We start from the raw sequence: 19,717 nt of genomic DNA on the forward strand, positions 1-19,717 counted from the left end.
AAATTTCAGTAAGTAAAACTTCCAGATATGAATAAAAGAGCACTTTTATAATCCAGGCAACTTTCAAAGACAAACAAGGTGCACTTTTCGCTCCATGAAATCATCAATTAGTTCAGAATAATCAAGCTGAAAGTCTGGTACACGTTTGTGGTACAATGTAATACTTTTACAAGAATTTTTGCAGGTACAATGTATTACTATTTTATTTCTTGAAATTTTCAGTTTCCGTCTACCAAATCCACTCACAAGGCTTTGGTCGGCCCAAGGCTATAGTAGAAGACACTTGCCCAAGGTGCCACGCAGTGGGACTGAACCTGGAACCATGTGGTTCATAAGCAAGCTACTTACCACACAACCACTCCTACGCCTATATATTCTTCTTTTTAAAGTAGTTGGGTGTTAAGGGATGTTTTGTTATTATCTCTAGCAGGAGAAATGACCACAGAGTGGCTCTCAAATATAGTCTGTCTTTCTGGAGATACAGAATGATTGCATGTTCATATATAGATAATGATGTCAGTGCATAAATTCCTCACATTAGTGTGATAAGTAAAGTCAATGACTTGTTTTTCTGCATTCAAAGCTCCTGTTGTTACACAACTATGTAGCATTAAATTTTGCCTACTTTCATTACTGTAAAGATCACCTAAATAGCATCACTGTCTAAATAAAGCAACCCACTCCACAACATCCTGACAAATTCAAGTCATCTAAATGCTCAGAACTCTGCTAATTCTAAAGTGGGTATTCTTGGTAGCAAATTTTCTTCAATCCTGACTTAATTCAAACAGCTAGCTAGAGTCTGGAAACCTGAAAAATTAGTGCCCTTCTTAAATCAAGGTAGATTTATAAGCTGTACTTCTGCAGGTAAAACTATCATATACTCTGCTTGCATTTCTTTAAATTCCACTCTTCAAAAGACAATAAAAATTTTCTAAGCTGTTGACTGATGATATAGAGTGAAAGCAGAGGTATCCCATAGTCAACAACTGAACCAGTTGTTAATGTAGTGTTAATGTAACACTGACAGAGGTGTGAAACACTATAGGCATAATAATAATAATAATAATATAATAATAATAATAATAATAATAATGAAATTATTGTATACAGTGCTCAGGCGCACCACAACTTGTCAGATAGTGCGTATAAAGTATATTCAGTTATGTACAAATGTCTGGAAAGCGAATAATGTATGAGTCAGATACATGCTTGTGTGTGTATGGAGGGGAGAAAATCAGGTATAGTGTTGGCGAATCTCAGAAAGCATGGAAGTTTTGAAGGATGCAGGGCTCCGACAACTAACAACTGATGCCGGCAGTTTGTTCCATACTTCAGCAACTCTCAGCATGAAAAAATGCTTCCTAGCATGTACTTACTTATTTAAGCTTTTAGCTCCCTAAGGAGTATAGGCCATCAACAGCTTTTCTACACAGTTCTTGAGCTGTCTTTCCTGTTTCTCTCCAGCTGAAACGCTGCTTTTTCCACTGGGCAACTACTTCCACGCCTTCAGCCACCATATCCTGTAAGTTCACTGTCAACAATTCACGTTTTCTTTTTTTGATAAAATAGTTTTTAATCATTCAATAATAAATCTCAGAGTGAGTTATAAACAGTAGCTACAACACATCATGACGTATATTTGCCATTTAAATATGGCTAACCCCTAAGGGTGGATGCTACTGTAGTTTGTAGCCCCAGGAGGCCACCGCCTCCAGCTGGCTATAGACACACTTTCTGTGCCCTATCAGTATTTGCAAAGGGAAGTCACTAATACGGCACAGAAAGTGTGTCTATAGCCAGCTGGAGGCGATGGCCTCCTGAGGCTACAAACTACAGTAGCATCCACCCTTAGGGGTTAGTCATATTTCAATGGCAAATATACGTTTTTAATCATTATTGGTGAGATACTATGGATATATTTTCTCAGTAAACTTTCCTTGTGGTGAAATTTCCTCATGGTGAAGTTTCTTCACAGTGAATTGATGGCAGTGAATTTTTCTTCAGTGAATTGATGATGGTGAACTTCCCTGTAATCTTCTACCACAGCTCTTCTCCTGATGGCCAGGAGGAGAGTCGACCTAGCAGCTTCATTTTGAATTCTGCTGTACTGCATCATATTTTCCTGTGAGACGGCCTTCCTCTCCCAAGCTTTGTAGGTTTTCAGTTGTCATCAATGTTTCTGTAATTTTGCTTTTTTTCTAGATAGCAGTGTTGGTCCTATGAAAAAAAAAATTTATTTCTGAGAAGAGATGGTCCATATTAGTCTGGCTTCTATCCTTTGACTTGTCTAGCATGAGATGCCCTACAAAGAGCTTAAGCTCCACTGATATAGTTCTCTCTCAGGGTCATTAAGGCATACAAGCCACAACACCGCCACAACGAGTGACCCTTGTGGTGGTATATGACATATAAACAGGAGCCAAAACTTTGGAACAGCTTTGGCATTGTGCATCAAAAAGAAGGAAAGAAGGACCTATTTCTTTACTACCCACAAGGGGCTAAACTCAGAGGGGACAAACAAGGACAGACAAACGGATCAAGTCGGTTACATCGACCCCAGTGCGTAACTGATACTTAATTTATCGACCCTGAAAGGATGAAAGGCAAAGTCGACCTTGGCGGAATTTGAACTCAGAACGTAATGGCAGACGAAATACGGCTATGCTTTTCACCCGGCATGCTAACGTTTCTGCCAGCTCGCCACCTTGACCAAAGGCTATGAATGGTTGTGAGAAAATATGACAAATACCTCTTGCTGCCATCTTATATGATGTAAGATGACCAATGTCATCATACATGACATCACCCCATGCAAATATCCAGTATATATGGATGATCCTAAAAGAACACAATAAAATCCTCAATACTGAAATGGTCATACTCCAAAATTGGTCAGAGACTCTGCTTTAGCTGCAATTATGGTTCACCTCTGAAGATCTTTTGACAATCTGTGGTCGTATTCACCTGGTGAATGGAAATCAGATGAAAGTTGAGTGGGAGGTAGAAAGTCCAGTGTCGAATCAAGGAGTACACTGAACATCAGAACTCTAGTACCACCATCAGAAGAGATATTGGAAGAAAACACCTTCCCCCATGGTAAAAAACATCACAAGAACAGAAGCTGTGATGTCCTCAAAAATGACTGCTTCAAGTTGAAAAGCAGAAGCTTTTGTGGGGTAACAGAGAAACCATCAACCAGCAACACACACACACACACGCATGCATGCATGCATGCATACATACATACATACATACATAAAGAAAATACCTATGCTGAACTATTGAGAAATTTGCAGTTATTCTATCCAGATTACAAGTTCAGCTTTATACCTGGAATTATTTGGGCACTGGAATATATACCACACTGCCTAAATACCTATCTTGGGAAATTAGGCTTCTCAAAACCAGAAAGTAGAAAACTGATTTGATGACTACATATCCAATCCATCACTGGAACTGTACAAATCTATAAAACTTTCCAGAGGTTTACTTCAGGAAACATTTTTTCACGCTGAGAGTTGCTGAAGCGTGGAACAAACTGCCAGCATCAGTTGTTAGTTGTCGGAGCACTGCATCCTTCAAAACTTCCATGCTTTCTGAGATTCGCCAACACTACACCTGATTTTCTCCCCTCCATACACACACAAGCATATATCTGACTCATATATTGTTCGCTCTCCAGACATTTTTACATTACTGCATGTACTTTATATGCACTTTCTGACAAGTTGTGGTGCACCTGAGCACTGTATACAATAATTTCATTATTATTATTATTTATATCTAGATATGTAACTATATGTATGAGAATACATACATAAAACAAAAGATACAAATCTGCACATATACATACATAGAAAAATACCCTGTTGATGTTGTTGAAATTCTAATGAACGAAGCTTGGATCTAGGTTAGAAACCAACTCTTTCTCTATTGGCAAGAAATCTTGAAATAAAACTGAATAATGACTGACAGACTGACACATACATACATACATACACACACACATACATACATACATACATACACACACACACATACATACATACATACATACATACAGACAGACATACAACACCATATAACAACAACTGCAAAACCCCTGTTGTTTACAACTTCTTCCCAATGTTCAACAAGATTTTCAATACCTCATTGGTAGAAATCACCCGATTTCAACTCGAAAAATTGATCCAACCAAGCTCTCAATTCTGCATCAGTATTGAATGAAACTCCACGTATACCGTTTGAAAGAAATCGAAAGAGGTGGAAATCTGTTGGTGCCAAATCAGGAGCGTATGGCGGTGTGACTTTGTTTGAAGAACACCCACCCCTTTTCCGTGACTACATGTTGACTTGTCAATTGTCAGTTGAGAAGAGAAAGCTAATGGGTTGCACGTGTGTGCTTGTTCCTGTGTGTGTGCGTACTTGTTCTTGTTTTTGCGTGTGTGTGTGTGCGTACTTGTTCTTGTTTGTGCGTGTGTGTGTGTGGTGTGTGTGTGTGTGTGTGCGTACTTGTTCTTATTTGTGTGTGTGTGTGCATGTTTGTTCCTCTGTGTTATTTCTACATTCCACAACATATAAATACAAAACAGAACGGACACACAAATACTCAGAAGAACAAGCACGCGCGTACACACACACACACACGCACAAATAAGAACAAGCACGCACGCACACGCACACACACACACACACACCACACACACACACACACACACACAGAAACAAGCATGCACGCACAACCCATTAGCTTTCTCTTCCCAACTGACAATTGACAAGACAACATGTGGTCACAGAAATGACCGAATTCAATGTTTACGTTATTTCCAGTTAAAACGAAAGAAAATTTTTGGAGAGGGAACCAGTCGTTTAGATCGACTCCAGTACGCAACTGGTGCTTAATTTGGATCTTTTTGGTTTGAACGGCAGTTTTTAACATAATTTCTAGGTAACTAAAAAATTTTAAACTTCGTATACTGGTAGAATGTGTTTATAAAACATTTTTTTCTCTTGGCTTTATTGAGAAAATTCTATGGTTTGTAAGATATTTGTTGTTTTATTTTTCTTCAATTTCTCCAATTTCAACCAATCAATGACGTCTATTGAGGTAAAAAAAAACATTCTTTGCCGTATGAATATGTCCCTCGTTTAAGAAACAGATTGGGTTTATTTACATTTCTGAAGAAAAAAAGATACCCTTCCCCCCACCCCTAACCCTAAAACAGATTGAAATGCAATAGATCGATACTAGGGTCATAATTATGGGTGACAATTACATATGACACCGCTAGAAAAAACTGCCGTTCAAACCGAAAAGATCCCTTAATTTATCAACCCCGAAAGGATGAAAGGTAAAGTCAACTTCGGTACTACTAGCGAACAGTGGTCCCGGTGGCGCACACGCGCAGTAACGCATCCGCGCTAGCTAGTCGTAAGTAGTCGATCCTACAACGACTTGCGCGTATGCAAATGAATAGATTCGCGCATGCGCGATACACAAATTATATAATATTTTTTTTATACAAATTAAATAATACTATTCGAACAAAGTAAATAAAAAGCAGATAGCAAACAAAAAATTGAATATCTCAGTTCTTGCAACAAAACAATAAAATAAAATGTTGAAGTTCATCGGGGAGTAACATGTGCGATTGCGCATGCGCGAATCTATTCATTTGCATACACAAAGTCGTAGAATCGACTACTTACGACTAGCTAGCTAGGATGCGCGACTGCGCGTGTGCGCGCTACGGGACCACTGTTCGCTAGTAGCGCCTACATACGTACATCTTTTGCGCATGCGCGAGTTATCTTAATGCGCTTATGCTTGATGTAGTAGGATCGACTAGTCACGACTAGCTAGCGCGGATGCGCGAGTGCGCGCACCGGGAACACTCTGATTGAATAGTACTCGGAATTGTTTATCGTAGCTTCAAAGAAAACTTTCCAAAACATGAGCGACATTCAGGTTAGAACTATTCTTTCATCGCTTTTCTTGTAGATTAAAAAAAACATGTGCTATTTTTTTTATAAACACGTCGTATTTAATTGGAAATTAAATACAAATTCAGGTGATACGCACATTTATAGTAGTGGAATGTCGAGAATGACACCGAAAATTTTATCTTTGATGTCACCGGCAGTGACAAAATGAAAATGAGGAAACCCTTCTGCGAGGCTAATGTCAGCCACTGCAAAGCATAGTCATGTTCTGTTGATTTTACCCGAAGATCTATGCACCTCTCCTTCTCGGCATGCCAACGTTACAATGACGTGGCACGGCGAACAATGCTTTACTATCACCACACACCCTTCCGTTTTTTTTATACTTAGAAACTCACGTTTTCGGCTACGGAGATTCTAAATCTGTAAAAGTAATTGGCATTTCATAATTTCAGTTTCTTACTTCGGATCTTTTCGGTTTGACCGGCAGTTTTTTAAAATAATTTCCACGTAACTAAACACTTTTAAATTTCTTATACTGGTAGAATGTGTTTATAAAACATCTTTTTCCCTTGGCTTTATTGAGAAAATTCTATGGTTTGTAAGATATTTGTTATTTTTTTCTTCAATTTCTGCAATTTCAACCAATCAATGACGTCTATTGAGGTGAAAACATTCTATGCCGTATGAATAAGTCCCTCGTTTAAGAAACTGATTGGGTTTATTTACATTTCGGAAGAAAAAAAGATACCTTCCTCCCACCCTAACCCTAAAACAGATTGAAATCCAATAGATCGATACTAGGGTCATAATTATGGGTGACAATTTCATATGACACTGCTAGAAAAACTGCCGTTCAAACCGAAAAGATCCTTTATTTCAGTTCCACCCCCATTTTATTTTTTCCTTTTGCCAAAATATATAAAAATTAAAATTTCACCCCCACCTTACTTCAACACACTTTTTACAGTAATGTTCAAATGCTGTCACTTCTTACAATAATGTTCAGGTGCTGTATAAATTGTAATTAATCAAGGTTTACACACAGGTTGATCAAGTTAGACAAGTTGTAACATTTTTGTAAGTGTGGTAAGGGGTGGGCGTAAATTCTGATAGCGAAAACATAGTAATCCCAAAAAATTTCTACGTATTTTGCTCCTTAAAATTCTGGAAAACGTGAAACATGAAGAAATTGGGGTCAATATAAAAATCCTCACCCGGGAACAAAAACAAAAATTAACCGGCTTGGTATGTGTTAACAACTATGTGGAAAAGGAATATGGAAAAAAAAAAAAAAAGGAAACACTTCCGCCCCCACCCCAATTTCTCCCAAATTTGTTTATTTAAAAATATTTTTTTTGCCAAAAATCCCCGTTTTCGGATACGGAGGTTCCGGAAAATTGCCCAAAATCGGCATTAGGATGAAAATGCGCGCTGTCGACCCTGGGAGGTACGGAGGGACTTTCGGAAAATTCACAAGATCCAATTTTTCAGTCGTAACTTCCGGTAAAATGAATATATATTTATCTTTTTTACGGAATCCCATGTTTTTGGTTATGGAGGATCCGATTCTGGAAAAAAATTTTTTTTTAATTTCAGTTAACCCCTCATCCTCACCCCCTCATTTTTCACTTTTTCCAGAGGGGACGGGCGGAAGTTTGGGAGAAAATGGGGGGGCGGAAATCTTTCCAATTTCAATTTTTGAAATATATATATATATATATATATATATATATATATATATATATAGGAGTAGGAATGGCTGTGTGGTAAGTAGCTTGCTTACGAACCACATAGCCTCAGACCGACCAAAGCCTTGTGAGTGGATTTGGTAGATGGAAACTGAAAGAAGCCCGTCTTATATATGTATGTGTGTGTACATGCTTGTGTGTCTGTGTTTGTCCCTCCCAACATTGCTTGACAACCGATGCTGGTGTGTTTACGTCCTCGTAACTAAGCGGTTTGGTAAAAGAGGCCGATAGAATAAGTACTAGGCTTACAAAGAATAAGTCCTGGCGTCGATTTGCTCGACTAAAGATGGTGCTCCAGCATGGCTACAGTCAAATGACTGAAATAAGTAAAAGAGTATATAACCTCAGGCCTTCAAGCAGGCTATCCACATGCTAGAAATAACAGCCAAATCTCACAAAACTGCGATAACATAATGCAATCAATCTACTCACCTTTCTGCAAAGATTTCTTTAAGAGTAATTTCCCACAGTAATATGACATAAATTGAAGTGGTCTTTTTTTTTGTTTCTTCAAACTTTTTAAAACTTTGTTGAAAACATTTTTGCGAATTTTTTTTCTTTCAATCTGCGTGGGAAAATACGGAGATTAAGAAAATGGAAAAAATAAACACGAATTTCAAATTTTTAATGAAAATCTCCGAACCCAAATCCCCCAGTCACCCCGCTGTCTAAATATGAAAATGAATGGTTGTTTTGTCTATTTGTATGAGTTCTAGTAAAAGGCCTGAGGGCATATATACAAAAAAATAGTGGATGTGGTTACGGTCTGCCTTGTCCGCCAAATTTTATATGGAGAGAGAGTGAGTGCCACTTACACATACATGCAAAAAAAAAATACATACATGACAACGTACACCTTCACTCTCTCTCACTCTCTCTCTCTGCCGTGTGTGTGTGAGAAAGAGTGAAGGTGCATGTTCTCATGCATGTCTCAGTGGCACTCGCTCTCTCTCTCTCTCTCTCACACGTATTTTTTTGCATTTACGTCTAAGTGGCACTTTTTTATGCGCGCACACATACATACAAAAAATGTATGCATCACTCTCTCTCACACATACACACACGTCCATTTCATATACATTTGCATGCATCTTTCACTTTCCACTCTCCTTCACTTTCTGCTCTCACTTCAAAGCAAATGTCACCTTCCACAACTCATGAAAACAAAAGTAAATAAATCAAAAAATTTTATGGAAATTAACGAATAACCAGCTGGGATCGAATGACATTTGGTGCTAGTCAAAATGAAACATCGCCAGGGTGGTGGGGATGATGAAGTTTGATGTCTTGAAGTCAGGAACACAAAGTCACATTTTATTTAAATGTTATAAACAAAGTTGATAAAATATATGACGGCTGGTGAGAATGGACTGGACCACTACATATAAATAGTAGCGGTCTAAGTAAGTGAGGCAGTTGACCGGCCTACCGCATCTCTCGGGGAGGGAGGCAGAGTGCTGTGAAGGGCCAATCACAGCTGCAGGAGTGGAGGAGGCATTGTCGGAGTGTAGTGGTGACAGGTCACCCGGTCGCGATGGTCTCCCCTATGAATTGTATTATACTATGGCAGACTTGTTTGGGCACCTGCTGGCCTGTGTCTTCAATAACTGGCAGCAGAACGGGAGTATTCCTGTGTCTCTGAGCCAGGGAGTGGTGATACTGATCAGGAAGGACCCAAACAAGGAGGAGATAATTGACAACTTTAGGCTCATCACCCAGCTTAACGCAGAGTTGAAGATTCTGGCCAAGGTATTAGCTAAATGGCTGGATAAAGTCATAGATGGTATTGTTGGGGAGGCACAAACCTGCACCATCCCCGGCAGGACTATACACGATAATATCCACCTTATACACTTATACATTATAGAAAGGGTAAATAGGATTCCTGGCAAGGGTGTTGCATTGGTCCGTTTAGACCAATCGAGGACCTTTGATAGGTTGGATCATTGGTATCTGGCGGCGGCCTTCCATGGCTGGAGCAACACTTTATATAGCAATGTCAAGTCGGTAATTCGGGTGAACGGTTTCTTTTCAGAGCCATTCAATATCTATTTCTTTACTGCCCACAAGGGGCTAAACACAGAGAGGACAAACAAGAACAGACAAACGGATTAAGTCGATTATATCGACTCCAGTGCGTAACTGATACTTATTTAATCGACCCCGAAAGGATGAAAGGTAAAGTCGACCTCGGCGGAATTTGAACTCAGAACGTAACGGCTGACGAAATACCGCTAAGCATTTCGCCCGACGTGCTAACGATTCTGCCAGCTCGCCACCTTCAATATTGAACGCTTGGTTCGTCAGAGTTGTCCACTTTCGCCTCTGCTGTATGTCTCGAGCCACTATTGTGGACACTGTCACTGTCATCGTATCCAGGGACCAGGATCGACAGAGGGGAGGTGAGGCCCTAAAAGATTACGAAGCAGTGGCAGGAACAAGAATTAACCGATATAAGTCGCTCAGCACCTGAAGAGGGAATTCGATGCCATCTAATAGTGTCGTCAGACGCTGGACAGACAATCCGGTGAAAATGCTGAAACACTTCTTGCCGTTCGTTATCCAGGAATATACCTTACCCGGAACTACAATCATTTCAGATCTTTGGCGTGCATATCATACAATAAATCAACTTGATTATGTACATTTAAGGATCAATCATTCTATTAATTTTATTGATCCTGTGGCATTTGCTACAACTAATCACATTGAATGTTTGTGGAAGCATGCAAACAACAGAAACAAAAGAGAAAATGGAATCAGTTCAAAGTTTATTGGATTCACACCTCATTGAATTTATGTGGCACTATGAATTCAAAGATGAAGCATTCCAAAAATTGTTGGAGCATATTCGTTGCGAATATCCTTGCAATTGAAACAATTTACAAATTACTGTTTTGAATGTTGTTTTATGAAAAGATTAAAAATGTGCATCAAGTTGTCTATTCATAACATACAATAATATATACTCGAGTCAGATCTTTTCGGTTTGACCGGCAATTTTTTAAAATAATTTCCATGTAACTAAACACTTTTAAACTTCATATACTGGTAGAATGTGTTTATAAAACATCTTTTTCTCTTGGCTTTATTGAGAAAATTCTATAGTTTGTAAGATATTAGTTGTTGTTTTTTCTTCAATTTCTGCAATTTCAACCAATCAATGAGGTCTATTGAGGTAAAAAAAAACATTCTGTGCCATATGAATATGTCCCTCGTTTAAGAAACAGATTGGGTTTATTTACATTTCTGAAGAAAAAAAGATACCCTTCCCTCCACCCCTAACCCTAACCAACCCTAACCCTAAAACAGATTGAAATGCAATAGATCGATACTAGGGTCATAATTATGGGTGACAATTTCATATGACACCGCTAGAAAAACTGCCGTTCAAACTGAAAAGATCCCTCGAGTCATTTCACATCTCCACATAATACAAAAGTTATAAGCAGTTTATATCATATAGTATGTACTATTTTAGACGCCTCCCCAATTAAATGTAAATAAAATTTAATGTGAATCACGATTCTTTCACTTTTGACACATAATACCAAACCAGTGCTGATCATGATTATGTGAGAGAATAAAAAACATGTTTTTAGAGGATCATTTTCTTCGCCATTAGACTTTCATGCATAATTTTTTATTAAATTTTCCAGTGACACATTTTCGATGGTTCAGGTTACAACTATTGTTGTTTTTGGTTAATTTTATCAAGTTCTCAGGTCGATTTGTTCAACTAAACCCTTTAAGGCAGTGCCCCAGAATGGCTGCAGCCCAATCACTGAATCAAGTTTAATAAAGATAATCTTCTCTACATACCACAAAAATCTGTTTCAGAAAATTTCACTTAAAATTGTTTATTTTTAATAAACTTATGACGAAGCAAATTTTTTCATAATGTTAACAAAGTGACAAAGCCAAAAATTTGGGGTAAAGAATCAGTCGATTGAATTCATGAATTCGCTGCTATTTAGGTTACATCTAGCATGGTGTTTCAGCTGACTAAAAGTTACTTCCTTTGTAATGTGAAAGTGTTCGATGTTGGAGTATTTTAATTAATAAATTATGTAATTGTCGGTGAGTGGAAGTATCTACTTCATGCATGGGAAACCTTTTATTTGAAGTAAGCTGATAGGAGAGACTTAGTTCATTGTTATGTGGGCCACACCACTAAAAACATTCAAGGTACAGGTTATCTATGACTGGTTTACTTTTCAGTGTTTAGTAATGTTAATGAATTTATGTATTCCAGAAAGTTAAAGTGAAGGCTCGAGAATAAGGTGTATGTGATGTTCAACTAGATTTCCTTACAATGAACACGAGCGAGTTATTGGATAGCTAATCATCTAAATAATTTTAAACAAAATCTTTGAAAATGCATATCTCTGAAATTTCATGGGGGGAAAATGCTTTATTAAGAAATCAAGTTAGATGATGGTGAACTCTAAGCTACAGTTAGGCTGAACTTAGTTACCTGTCTACCTGTTGTAGGTGATTCGGTGGCGATAAGTAATTTTAATTGCTAGTTTTGCTTGATGACTACTATTTATAGAAATACTGCAAAGTGTATGTTCCACTGCTTTTAAATTTTCATTTTATGGCTTTGGTGGAGAAATATGAGGAAAGGGACATGGGTATTGTTATCCACTAACTACAAAAGACTAGATCTGAAGCATTGAAAGAGAAAGAATTCCAAAGACATTGAAAGGTCAGATGTAGATATTAAACAAGTCCAGTGATTTCAGCTTACCTCCCAGTAACTTGAAGTCACGTTCAATTACTGTTGGGAGTAATTTCAAATCAATTTCATCCTATTCTTTTTCATTCCAAATTAACCACCTCAAATTCCCTTATTGGAAAATGAAAAAATTATTATTATTATTATTATTATTATACAAGATGGCAAGTTGTCAAAATCATAAATTTGAACACTATATCTCATGTTTGAGAAAAAACAAAACATTTTACATTTTATTTTTTATGAATGCTGTGACTTACTCACCCTCCCTCTTTCTCTCTCTCTCTCTCTCTCTCACACACACTTTGTCTTTACCTTTTTTTTTTGTTAGATCGCTGTCAAACTCCCTGCCTCTCTTCCACTTTTCTTTACCTTGTTTTTTGTTAGATGCTCTCAAACTATCTCCCACTTTTCCTTACACATACTTTTTCTTTACTATTTTTGTTAGACGTTGTGAAATACTCTCTCTCCCTCACACACACACACACACACACACATACATCAACACACAACTTCTCTCTCTCCCTCACACATACACTTTCGCTTGGCTATGGCTAGAAGGGACTTAACTCATGTTAGCAACCTTCAAAATTGGGAAAAGCTATGGCTGAAAATAGATTTTTACCGCTATCCACGGGTGCCTCGGGGAAAAAATAAGTTGAAAAAACCCAGGTAGGATGTTGACGAATGTCCTCCTAAAATTGGAGCGACATGCATGCTAATTTGTGGACGAGCATAAATTACAATCACGTACACACACACATACACATCGTACCTTTTTATAGATACAGATGTCAAGATTCATTTCGTAGTTGCAACGTGTGTTAGTACGTATGTGTATGAGTCAACCCTTTTTTTTTTTTTTTTCCATATTAAATTCAAATGTAATTGTAATCTACATACTCTGAAAGATATTTATATAAAATTTCATTTAAAAAAAAAATTACCTATTTTTCCGAAAGTTATGAGTAAAGAAAACCGTCTCGTATGAATTTTCTGAAACTTCTCTCCCCACTCTCGCAAAATCGCACATATTTAGGTATAATCAGAATCTATGTCATCCAAAGCATATTTGAAGAAAATTTCAATAAAAAGATTTTCATTTTTCTGGAAGTTATGAGGCAACAAATTCAGTTATTTCTGGAAGTTATGAGGCAAAAAAAAAAAAAATTAAAGAAAAACAATAATTTGCAAGAAAATGGTGGTTGAGGGAGGAAGTCTTTCCGAAAATAGTAGCTGAAAAATAGGAAAAAAAAAAAAAAACTAAAATCAGTAGAAATGCACAAACGATTATGGTGGTGCCGTGAAGTAAACATGCTTCAAATACGCTTGTTTATTCATATGAATGTAACTGAGATGAAATATGTCATAAATAACAGTGACAAACGAAATATACACTACCGGAAGTTGTTGACAAACAACAGCTGTGATTTTAGTTTAGCTGAATACACGTCATTGATTGGTTGAAATTACCAAAATATGACAACTTTAACATGAAATAACTTCGTAAATATAAAGTTTTCTCAAAAACGCTAAGCGTAAAAGATGTTTTATGTGACACATTCTACCAGTATACAAAGTTTGGAAGTATTTAGTTTCAAAAAATTATTTTCTAAATCTGCCGGTCAAAATGTAAAGATCCCCATAAAATTTACGAATGAAATTACATTTGCGAACACTTATCACCGGGGCATTTCATAAACTACGAGTGATGCTCCGACACCAACAATACCACGTCTTTTATCATTTACTTGAGATCGCTTCCCGACCATGGCAGAAATATTACAGTGATTATATATAATAGCATTAATAAAATTGCAAAATGTGGAATGGCTTTCGGTATCATTTCCGTTGCTAAAAATACTGCTGGAAGCGTTGTACTATGTTTGTGCAGGCATGGTAATTTTTTTTACGTGTCTGTATTATTTTCATTTCTTACTTTCCTGTTTGCGTAGTTTGCATTTTTATTATCATTACATTCATTTCTTTCTGATTTTGTCGTTACTTCTATTTGTAACTTTAGTCTCTTTAGCATTTTACTTCCACATTTTTACATCTTAAAATACTTACTAAATATGTGAATAACACCCTGCTCCTCTCTCTCTCACTCCGTTCAATTTCAACATATTTTTGTGATGTTCTGGGATACATTATCATTCATAATTTTCGTAGGGTCGTTTGTGATTTCGCTTCTTTTAACATCAGCCGTTCACTGCCAAGTTGACCAAACCAGGTTGATTAAGTTCTTGTTTGCATGCATGGCTGTGTGGTAAGAAGCTTGCTTCCCAACCACATGGTTCCGGGTTCAGCCCCACTGTGTGGCACCTTGGGCAAGTGTCTGACCAAGGCCTTGGGTGTGGGTTTGGTAGACAATAACTGAATAAGGCACATTGTATGTGTATACACACACACATACACACATATAAATATATATATGTATATTTGTGTCTGTTTGTCTCCCCAGTCATCGCTTGGCAACCAATGTTGGTGTGTTTACATCCCTGTAACCTAGCAATTCAGCAAGAGAGATTGATAGCATAATTATTAGGCTTACGAAGAATAAGTCTTGGGGTCTATTTGTTCGACTAAAAAACCCTTCAAGGTGGTGCCCCAGAATGGCCACAGTCAGATGACTGAAACAAGTAAAATAATAAAAGAATATAGCTTCTGAGTCCAATAAGTTGGAGGGCTACATTATATTTCGATGTCTACTTCAACACGATTTCTGTAGCTGGAGGCCCTTCCTAGTACCAACCACTTTACAGAATGTACTGTTTCCTTTTTGTGTGGCACCAGAACTAGTGAAGTCGCCTTGCAACCCATGAGACTAAGGTTCTACCTGACCACTATAACTGGGGTAATGAGGAAGGTAAGATGAGAACTGATTTATAGTAGTAAGTGGGTGGTGATGGAGTGAGGAAGAGATTAGAGATAATTGTGGGAGGGAGCATAGCAGGAACTGAGTGTTGGTAATGAATGTTCTGCACAGTGTTCAAGACATAACTGTCCGTTCATAATACAGTTTCCGATGCCTTTTCTCCTCACAGAAAGTAGTTCTTTCTGTCTCTGGCACTGAAATTACTAAGCAAGACAAGCTTGTCTTTAAGTAATATTTTGGAAAGAACAACCTTCAGTTGCTGATAATATTGGTTCTTAATGTCATCATCAGTGTCAAGAATTGGTGCACACCTTGATTTTTGGTGCAGTTATAATCCATACTGTCATGTGACCTAACATGCTGACATAATCTATAAATGTTATCCATGCTGTCACGACACAGTCACTGACCGTGATTGTTGACGCAACTATATTTCATATAGTCATATAGACCTTGTGACCAGTTTCAACCAACTAAACTGCACCTCAACTGATGGCAGTTTGAGCCATACTCTTTCTGTAAAAAGAAGCAAATTTTTAAACTGCAGTGAGAATAAGACAAATACAGTATAGTTTCATGTCCATCTATCTCACACAAAGTTTGAAAATCATGTAACTTTGAAACTGATGAAGAAAATATATATATATTGTAAAAATTTTAGATATATTTTCAGCCTTTCTTTACTAAAGCTTCTTTGTATGGAACAAAAGGAAAAACCAAAATTTCCTGTGATGTGTGTAGTGTGTGTGCAAAGAACATATATCAGGAATTAAATTAAAGCAGATTAATTTGTTTTTAATTTTTATAATGAAATTCCAAGCTTAAATGAATAAACTTTAACAATATCTATTTTGCCTTTTGTTGAATAGAACTACACATTCTAGATGATTCCAATATGTTTGAGTCACATAAAGGCACTAAATTTTATCTGGTAGTAGTGAAAGTGTTCATTGCATTAACTACAGTCAACTCACGCTACTATGCCAGTTTTGCACGGTCCAGGCCAAATAATAAACAAAAAATTTTTACTATGCCACCCTCAACTCTCGCTACTATGCCACTTGTAAACTGAAGCGTATGCAACTTTTCGAAATTTTGTACTCCTACATTTTGTACATTTCGTATTTGTAATCTTGTGGAAAAGTTCAGAAAGTAGCACACAATGTCAGCTCAGAAACGCAAGCAGACTGAGTTTACGCTGAAGGAAAAGAAGGAGATTATCGATGCTGCGAAAAACGTTATTGTCGGGCCCCTCGTATCATTAGTAATATCTGATACAAGTTACCGCCCCTTGTATTGTCCGACATGTTTCACTCTAGAAGAAATAGCAAAGGAGGTAATGCATAACGAAGAGCTGGTGGAAAGTGAAGATGACGAGGTAATTGTGGAAGAGGAATACGTTTCGTTTGCAGATGCCCAGAGAGCATGGAGTACTATCCGAAAGTTTATGCAGCAGCAGAGCAGCGGAAAACCCAGCGTCATGCAGGCGTGTGATAGGCTAGACAACGAAATGAATGAAATCCCCCGAAAGAAGATGCGTCAGCCGACAATTTTTGAGAGCTTCGGGATTAACTAAAAGCAATCTGAACTTAATAAACTTGGAAGTCTTCTTCTTACCATTGCATTGAACTTCTTATTGGCCTTACTTCCTACCCTATGAATTTTTATTCGTATGTTCAGTAAATTTTTGGTTATGTAGTGTTTAGATAACAGACCCTCGGTACTATGCCACTCTCGGGACTATGCCACTTTGGCTCAGTCCCACAGGGTGGCATAGTAGCGAGAGTTGACTGTATCAGAAAGTTAATTAATAATATCTAATAGGAAAATGTGCAGGATGTATATGTCTTGTAGAAATATTGCTTGATTAATTAAACAGTATTATTAATTTAATCCTTTTAACTATTTTGCTGCTCTCTTTTGAACATTGAGAAAGACCCTCTCTCCCAGTGGTTCTCAACTGGGGTCCATATAAGACTTTGTTGTTAAAGTTTATTCTTCTACAATGCATGAGATATTTTAACAATTTTTTTAATACAATCCCTAATAATTTCTAATTATAAAAATATAATAGGATTTTTTTTTAACATTGGGGTTCAGTAGAGTTAAATAGGCAAAAAATGATTGAGAACCACTGATCTATACCAAAATATCAGAATGTATTATTTAAAAAAAAATTAATTATAATTTTGGCTTTATTATTTACTTCCTTTAGATTTTGATCTGAAAAATATTTTTAAAAGAATACTGGTCAGAATCAACAGAACTAAATGGTGAAGGAACCATAATACAGTGGCTGCCGATGAGCTTAGGAGGGAAAACAGGGTATGTGGCATGTGCATGATGCAAGTTGTAGTCGATAGCTGATGATAATGATGATATATTGTGCATGTGTAAGAAGTATAAGGCTTCTCAAATTTTATTTGGAATGATTATAACATTTGATGATGCTCTGAGCTCTCTATGGACAACAGGTCAAGCAAACATTCTCTTGATGAGAACGGATCATGAGTAATGTTCAGTACAGTCTCCCCTTTCACTACAGATATGAAGTAGTCATCTGCACTGGTAGATGTTGAAGAACAACCCAAAGAAAAGATAATTTAGCATCTTAAGAAAATGCTGGTACCTCATGGGTTTACCTTACAATGGGAAAAATTATCGAAGAACTTGAAAAGCCACAGACTATTCTGCTCTCGCAAAGAAATAATGTTTACAATTTCATGACTTCTATAAAAACAACCTAAAGTTTCAGTAGTCTAGACCACTTAACTGTAAATAGATTCCATTGAATGGAATGGTTTACTAATGTAAACTGTCAGGTGTACAGTGAAATTTATGAATTGTGGTTTGAAGGGATGTAAATAAAATTGTTCTTATCTTGACTTGCAATCCAGTACTGCTGGCAGATTGATCAATTCTTCACTTGCATTGTCACAACTTCTGTTTGTTGTTTGTTCCTTCTCGAGCCATGCCTGGCTCGTAAGGGCCAGTTTCCCGGTTTCCTTGGCGTATAGGTTCCCCACCTGGACGGGATGCCGGTCCGTCGCAGGTGAACTGCAAGATGCAGGAGGAAAGAGTGGGAGAAAGTTGTGGCGAAAAAGTCAGCAGAAGTTCGCCATTACCTACTGCCTGAGCCGCGTGAAGCTTAGGTGTTTTGCTCATAAACACACACATCGCCCGGTTTGAGATTCGAACCCACGATCCATCGACCGCGAGTTCGCTGCGCTAACCACTAGACTATGTGCCTCCATATTGTCACAACTTCTCTATCTTCACGACTAGCCTCTGTCACTGCTCACATCCCCAGGAAAAACCAAACTTGGGGAAAAAACTTTGCTTCTCATTTGCTGACGTGACGTCATCTCTTGTCGCTTCCAGTCTTCCACCATACGCTCCACCTGATCTAAAGATCACTGCTCCCCTGTTCTATCTCATTATCATCCATCCACCTGGTGGGGATGACGTTCCCATAGAGATCTCCGTAGAGTCTTGGTGCTGCCTTCCCCCTCCCCTTCGTCATCGGAAGAGCTAATCACTCTTTCAATATCTAGGATGTGATGCAGTATTCCATCCACTGATATGTTATTTGTAGCACTGATTGTGGTCGCCTTTCCTTTTTCCCACTCATTGTGCACTAAGCGTCCGGTGGCTTCAACCACACTTCACACCAACCTGCAAAGATGTAATGCCTTCCACTTCTCGCTGCTGCAGCACTACACTTAGGTGTCTCCACTTGTATTGGAATATGGTCCTGTGCGGGACCAAGTATTTGGCTTGCTCTACTCTGGGCGACATGTTATACCAGAAGGCTGCCTCCATTGGGGAGATTCATCCCTTCTCAGCCATGGCTTTAATTGCATGGGGGTGTCATTCCACAATCCCATTTCCACCTTGGCCTGTATGCAGCTCTGAAAAAACCTCACGTGCTCCATCTTCTAAGCATCTCTCTCAGCTGCTCTGAGCAAAAAACTGTAGTTCGTCTATAGGCCCTCTTTCCAAAAACACTGCATTCAGTACCTCTGTAACCTCAGCAGCAGCAGTCTCTGCCTTGATTTCTCTCCATATAGCCATTCACCCTGGTTCACAGTCAACCATTGAAAGGTACACCTTTCCCTGATAGTATGTCACATCAATGGCCAGCCTCTTCCAATCTTCCTCTACTTGAATCTTGCCTGGTTCGTGTGTGTTCAGGGCAGGATCAATCAAATGGCACTTGTTACGTTGTAATCCTCCTTTCTAAGCCATGTTGCGTCTTCCAACTTGACACCTATTTCCAGCATGACTCCCAATGCTATGCTGCTTGTATCGCACCATATGATCCCTTTCTTTGTATCAGGCACGTACTAGCCAACTCTCACTGGATCCTCTGCTCGCACTCTCTCCAAGACCTCTTGCATC

General features: G+C 38.0%; 2 protein-coding genes across 3 annotated transcripts in view; one reads left to right on the plus strand and one right to left on the minus strand.

The window, feature by feature from the left end:
• LOC118765478 (neutral protease-like) overlaps positions 1–8,310 on the minus strand; it is a 31,883-nt gene extending 23,573 nt beyond the window's left edge. The window contains exon 1 of the mRNA XM_036507690.1: positions 8,130–8,310. The gene's annotated coding sequence lies outside the window, so the exon portion shown is untranslated. The remainder of the gene's footprint in view (positions 1–8,129) is intronic.
• Positions 5,816–19,717, plus strand: part of LOC115217561 (glucosamine 6-phosphate N-acetyltransferase) — a 42,692-nt gene continuing 28,790 nt past the window's right edge. For both annotated transcript variants that reach the window (XM_029787299.2, XM_029787298.2), the window contains exon 1: positions 5,816–5,971. In XM_029787299.2, coding sequence (XP_029643159.1) covers positions 5,957–5,971 — 15 coding nt within the window. In that variant the 5' untranslated portion in view covers positions 5,816–5,956. The remainder of the gene's footprint in view (positions 5,972–19,717) is intronic.

The sequence above is a fragment of the Octopus sinensis genome, linkage group LG11 (assembly GCF_006345805.1).
Source record: "Octopus sinensis linkage group LG11, ASM634580v1, whole genome shotgun sequence".
NCBI classification, from domain to species: Eukaryota; Metazoa; Mollusca; class Cephalopoda; order Octopoda; family Octopodidae; genus Octopus; species Octopus sinensis.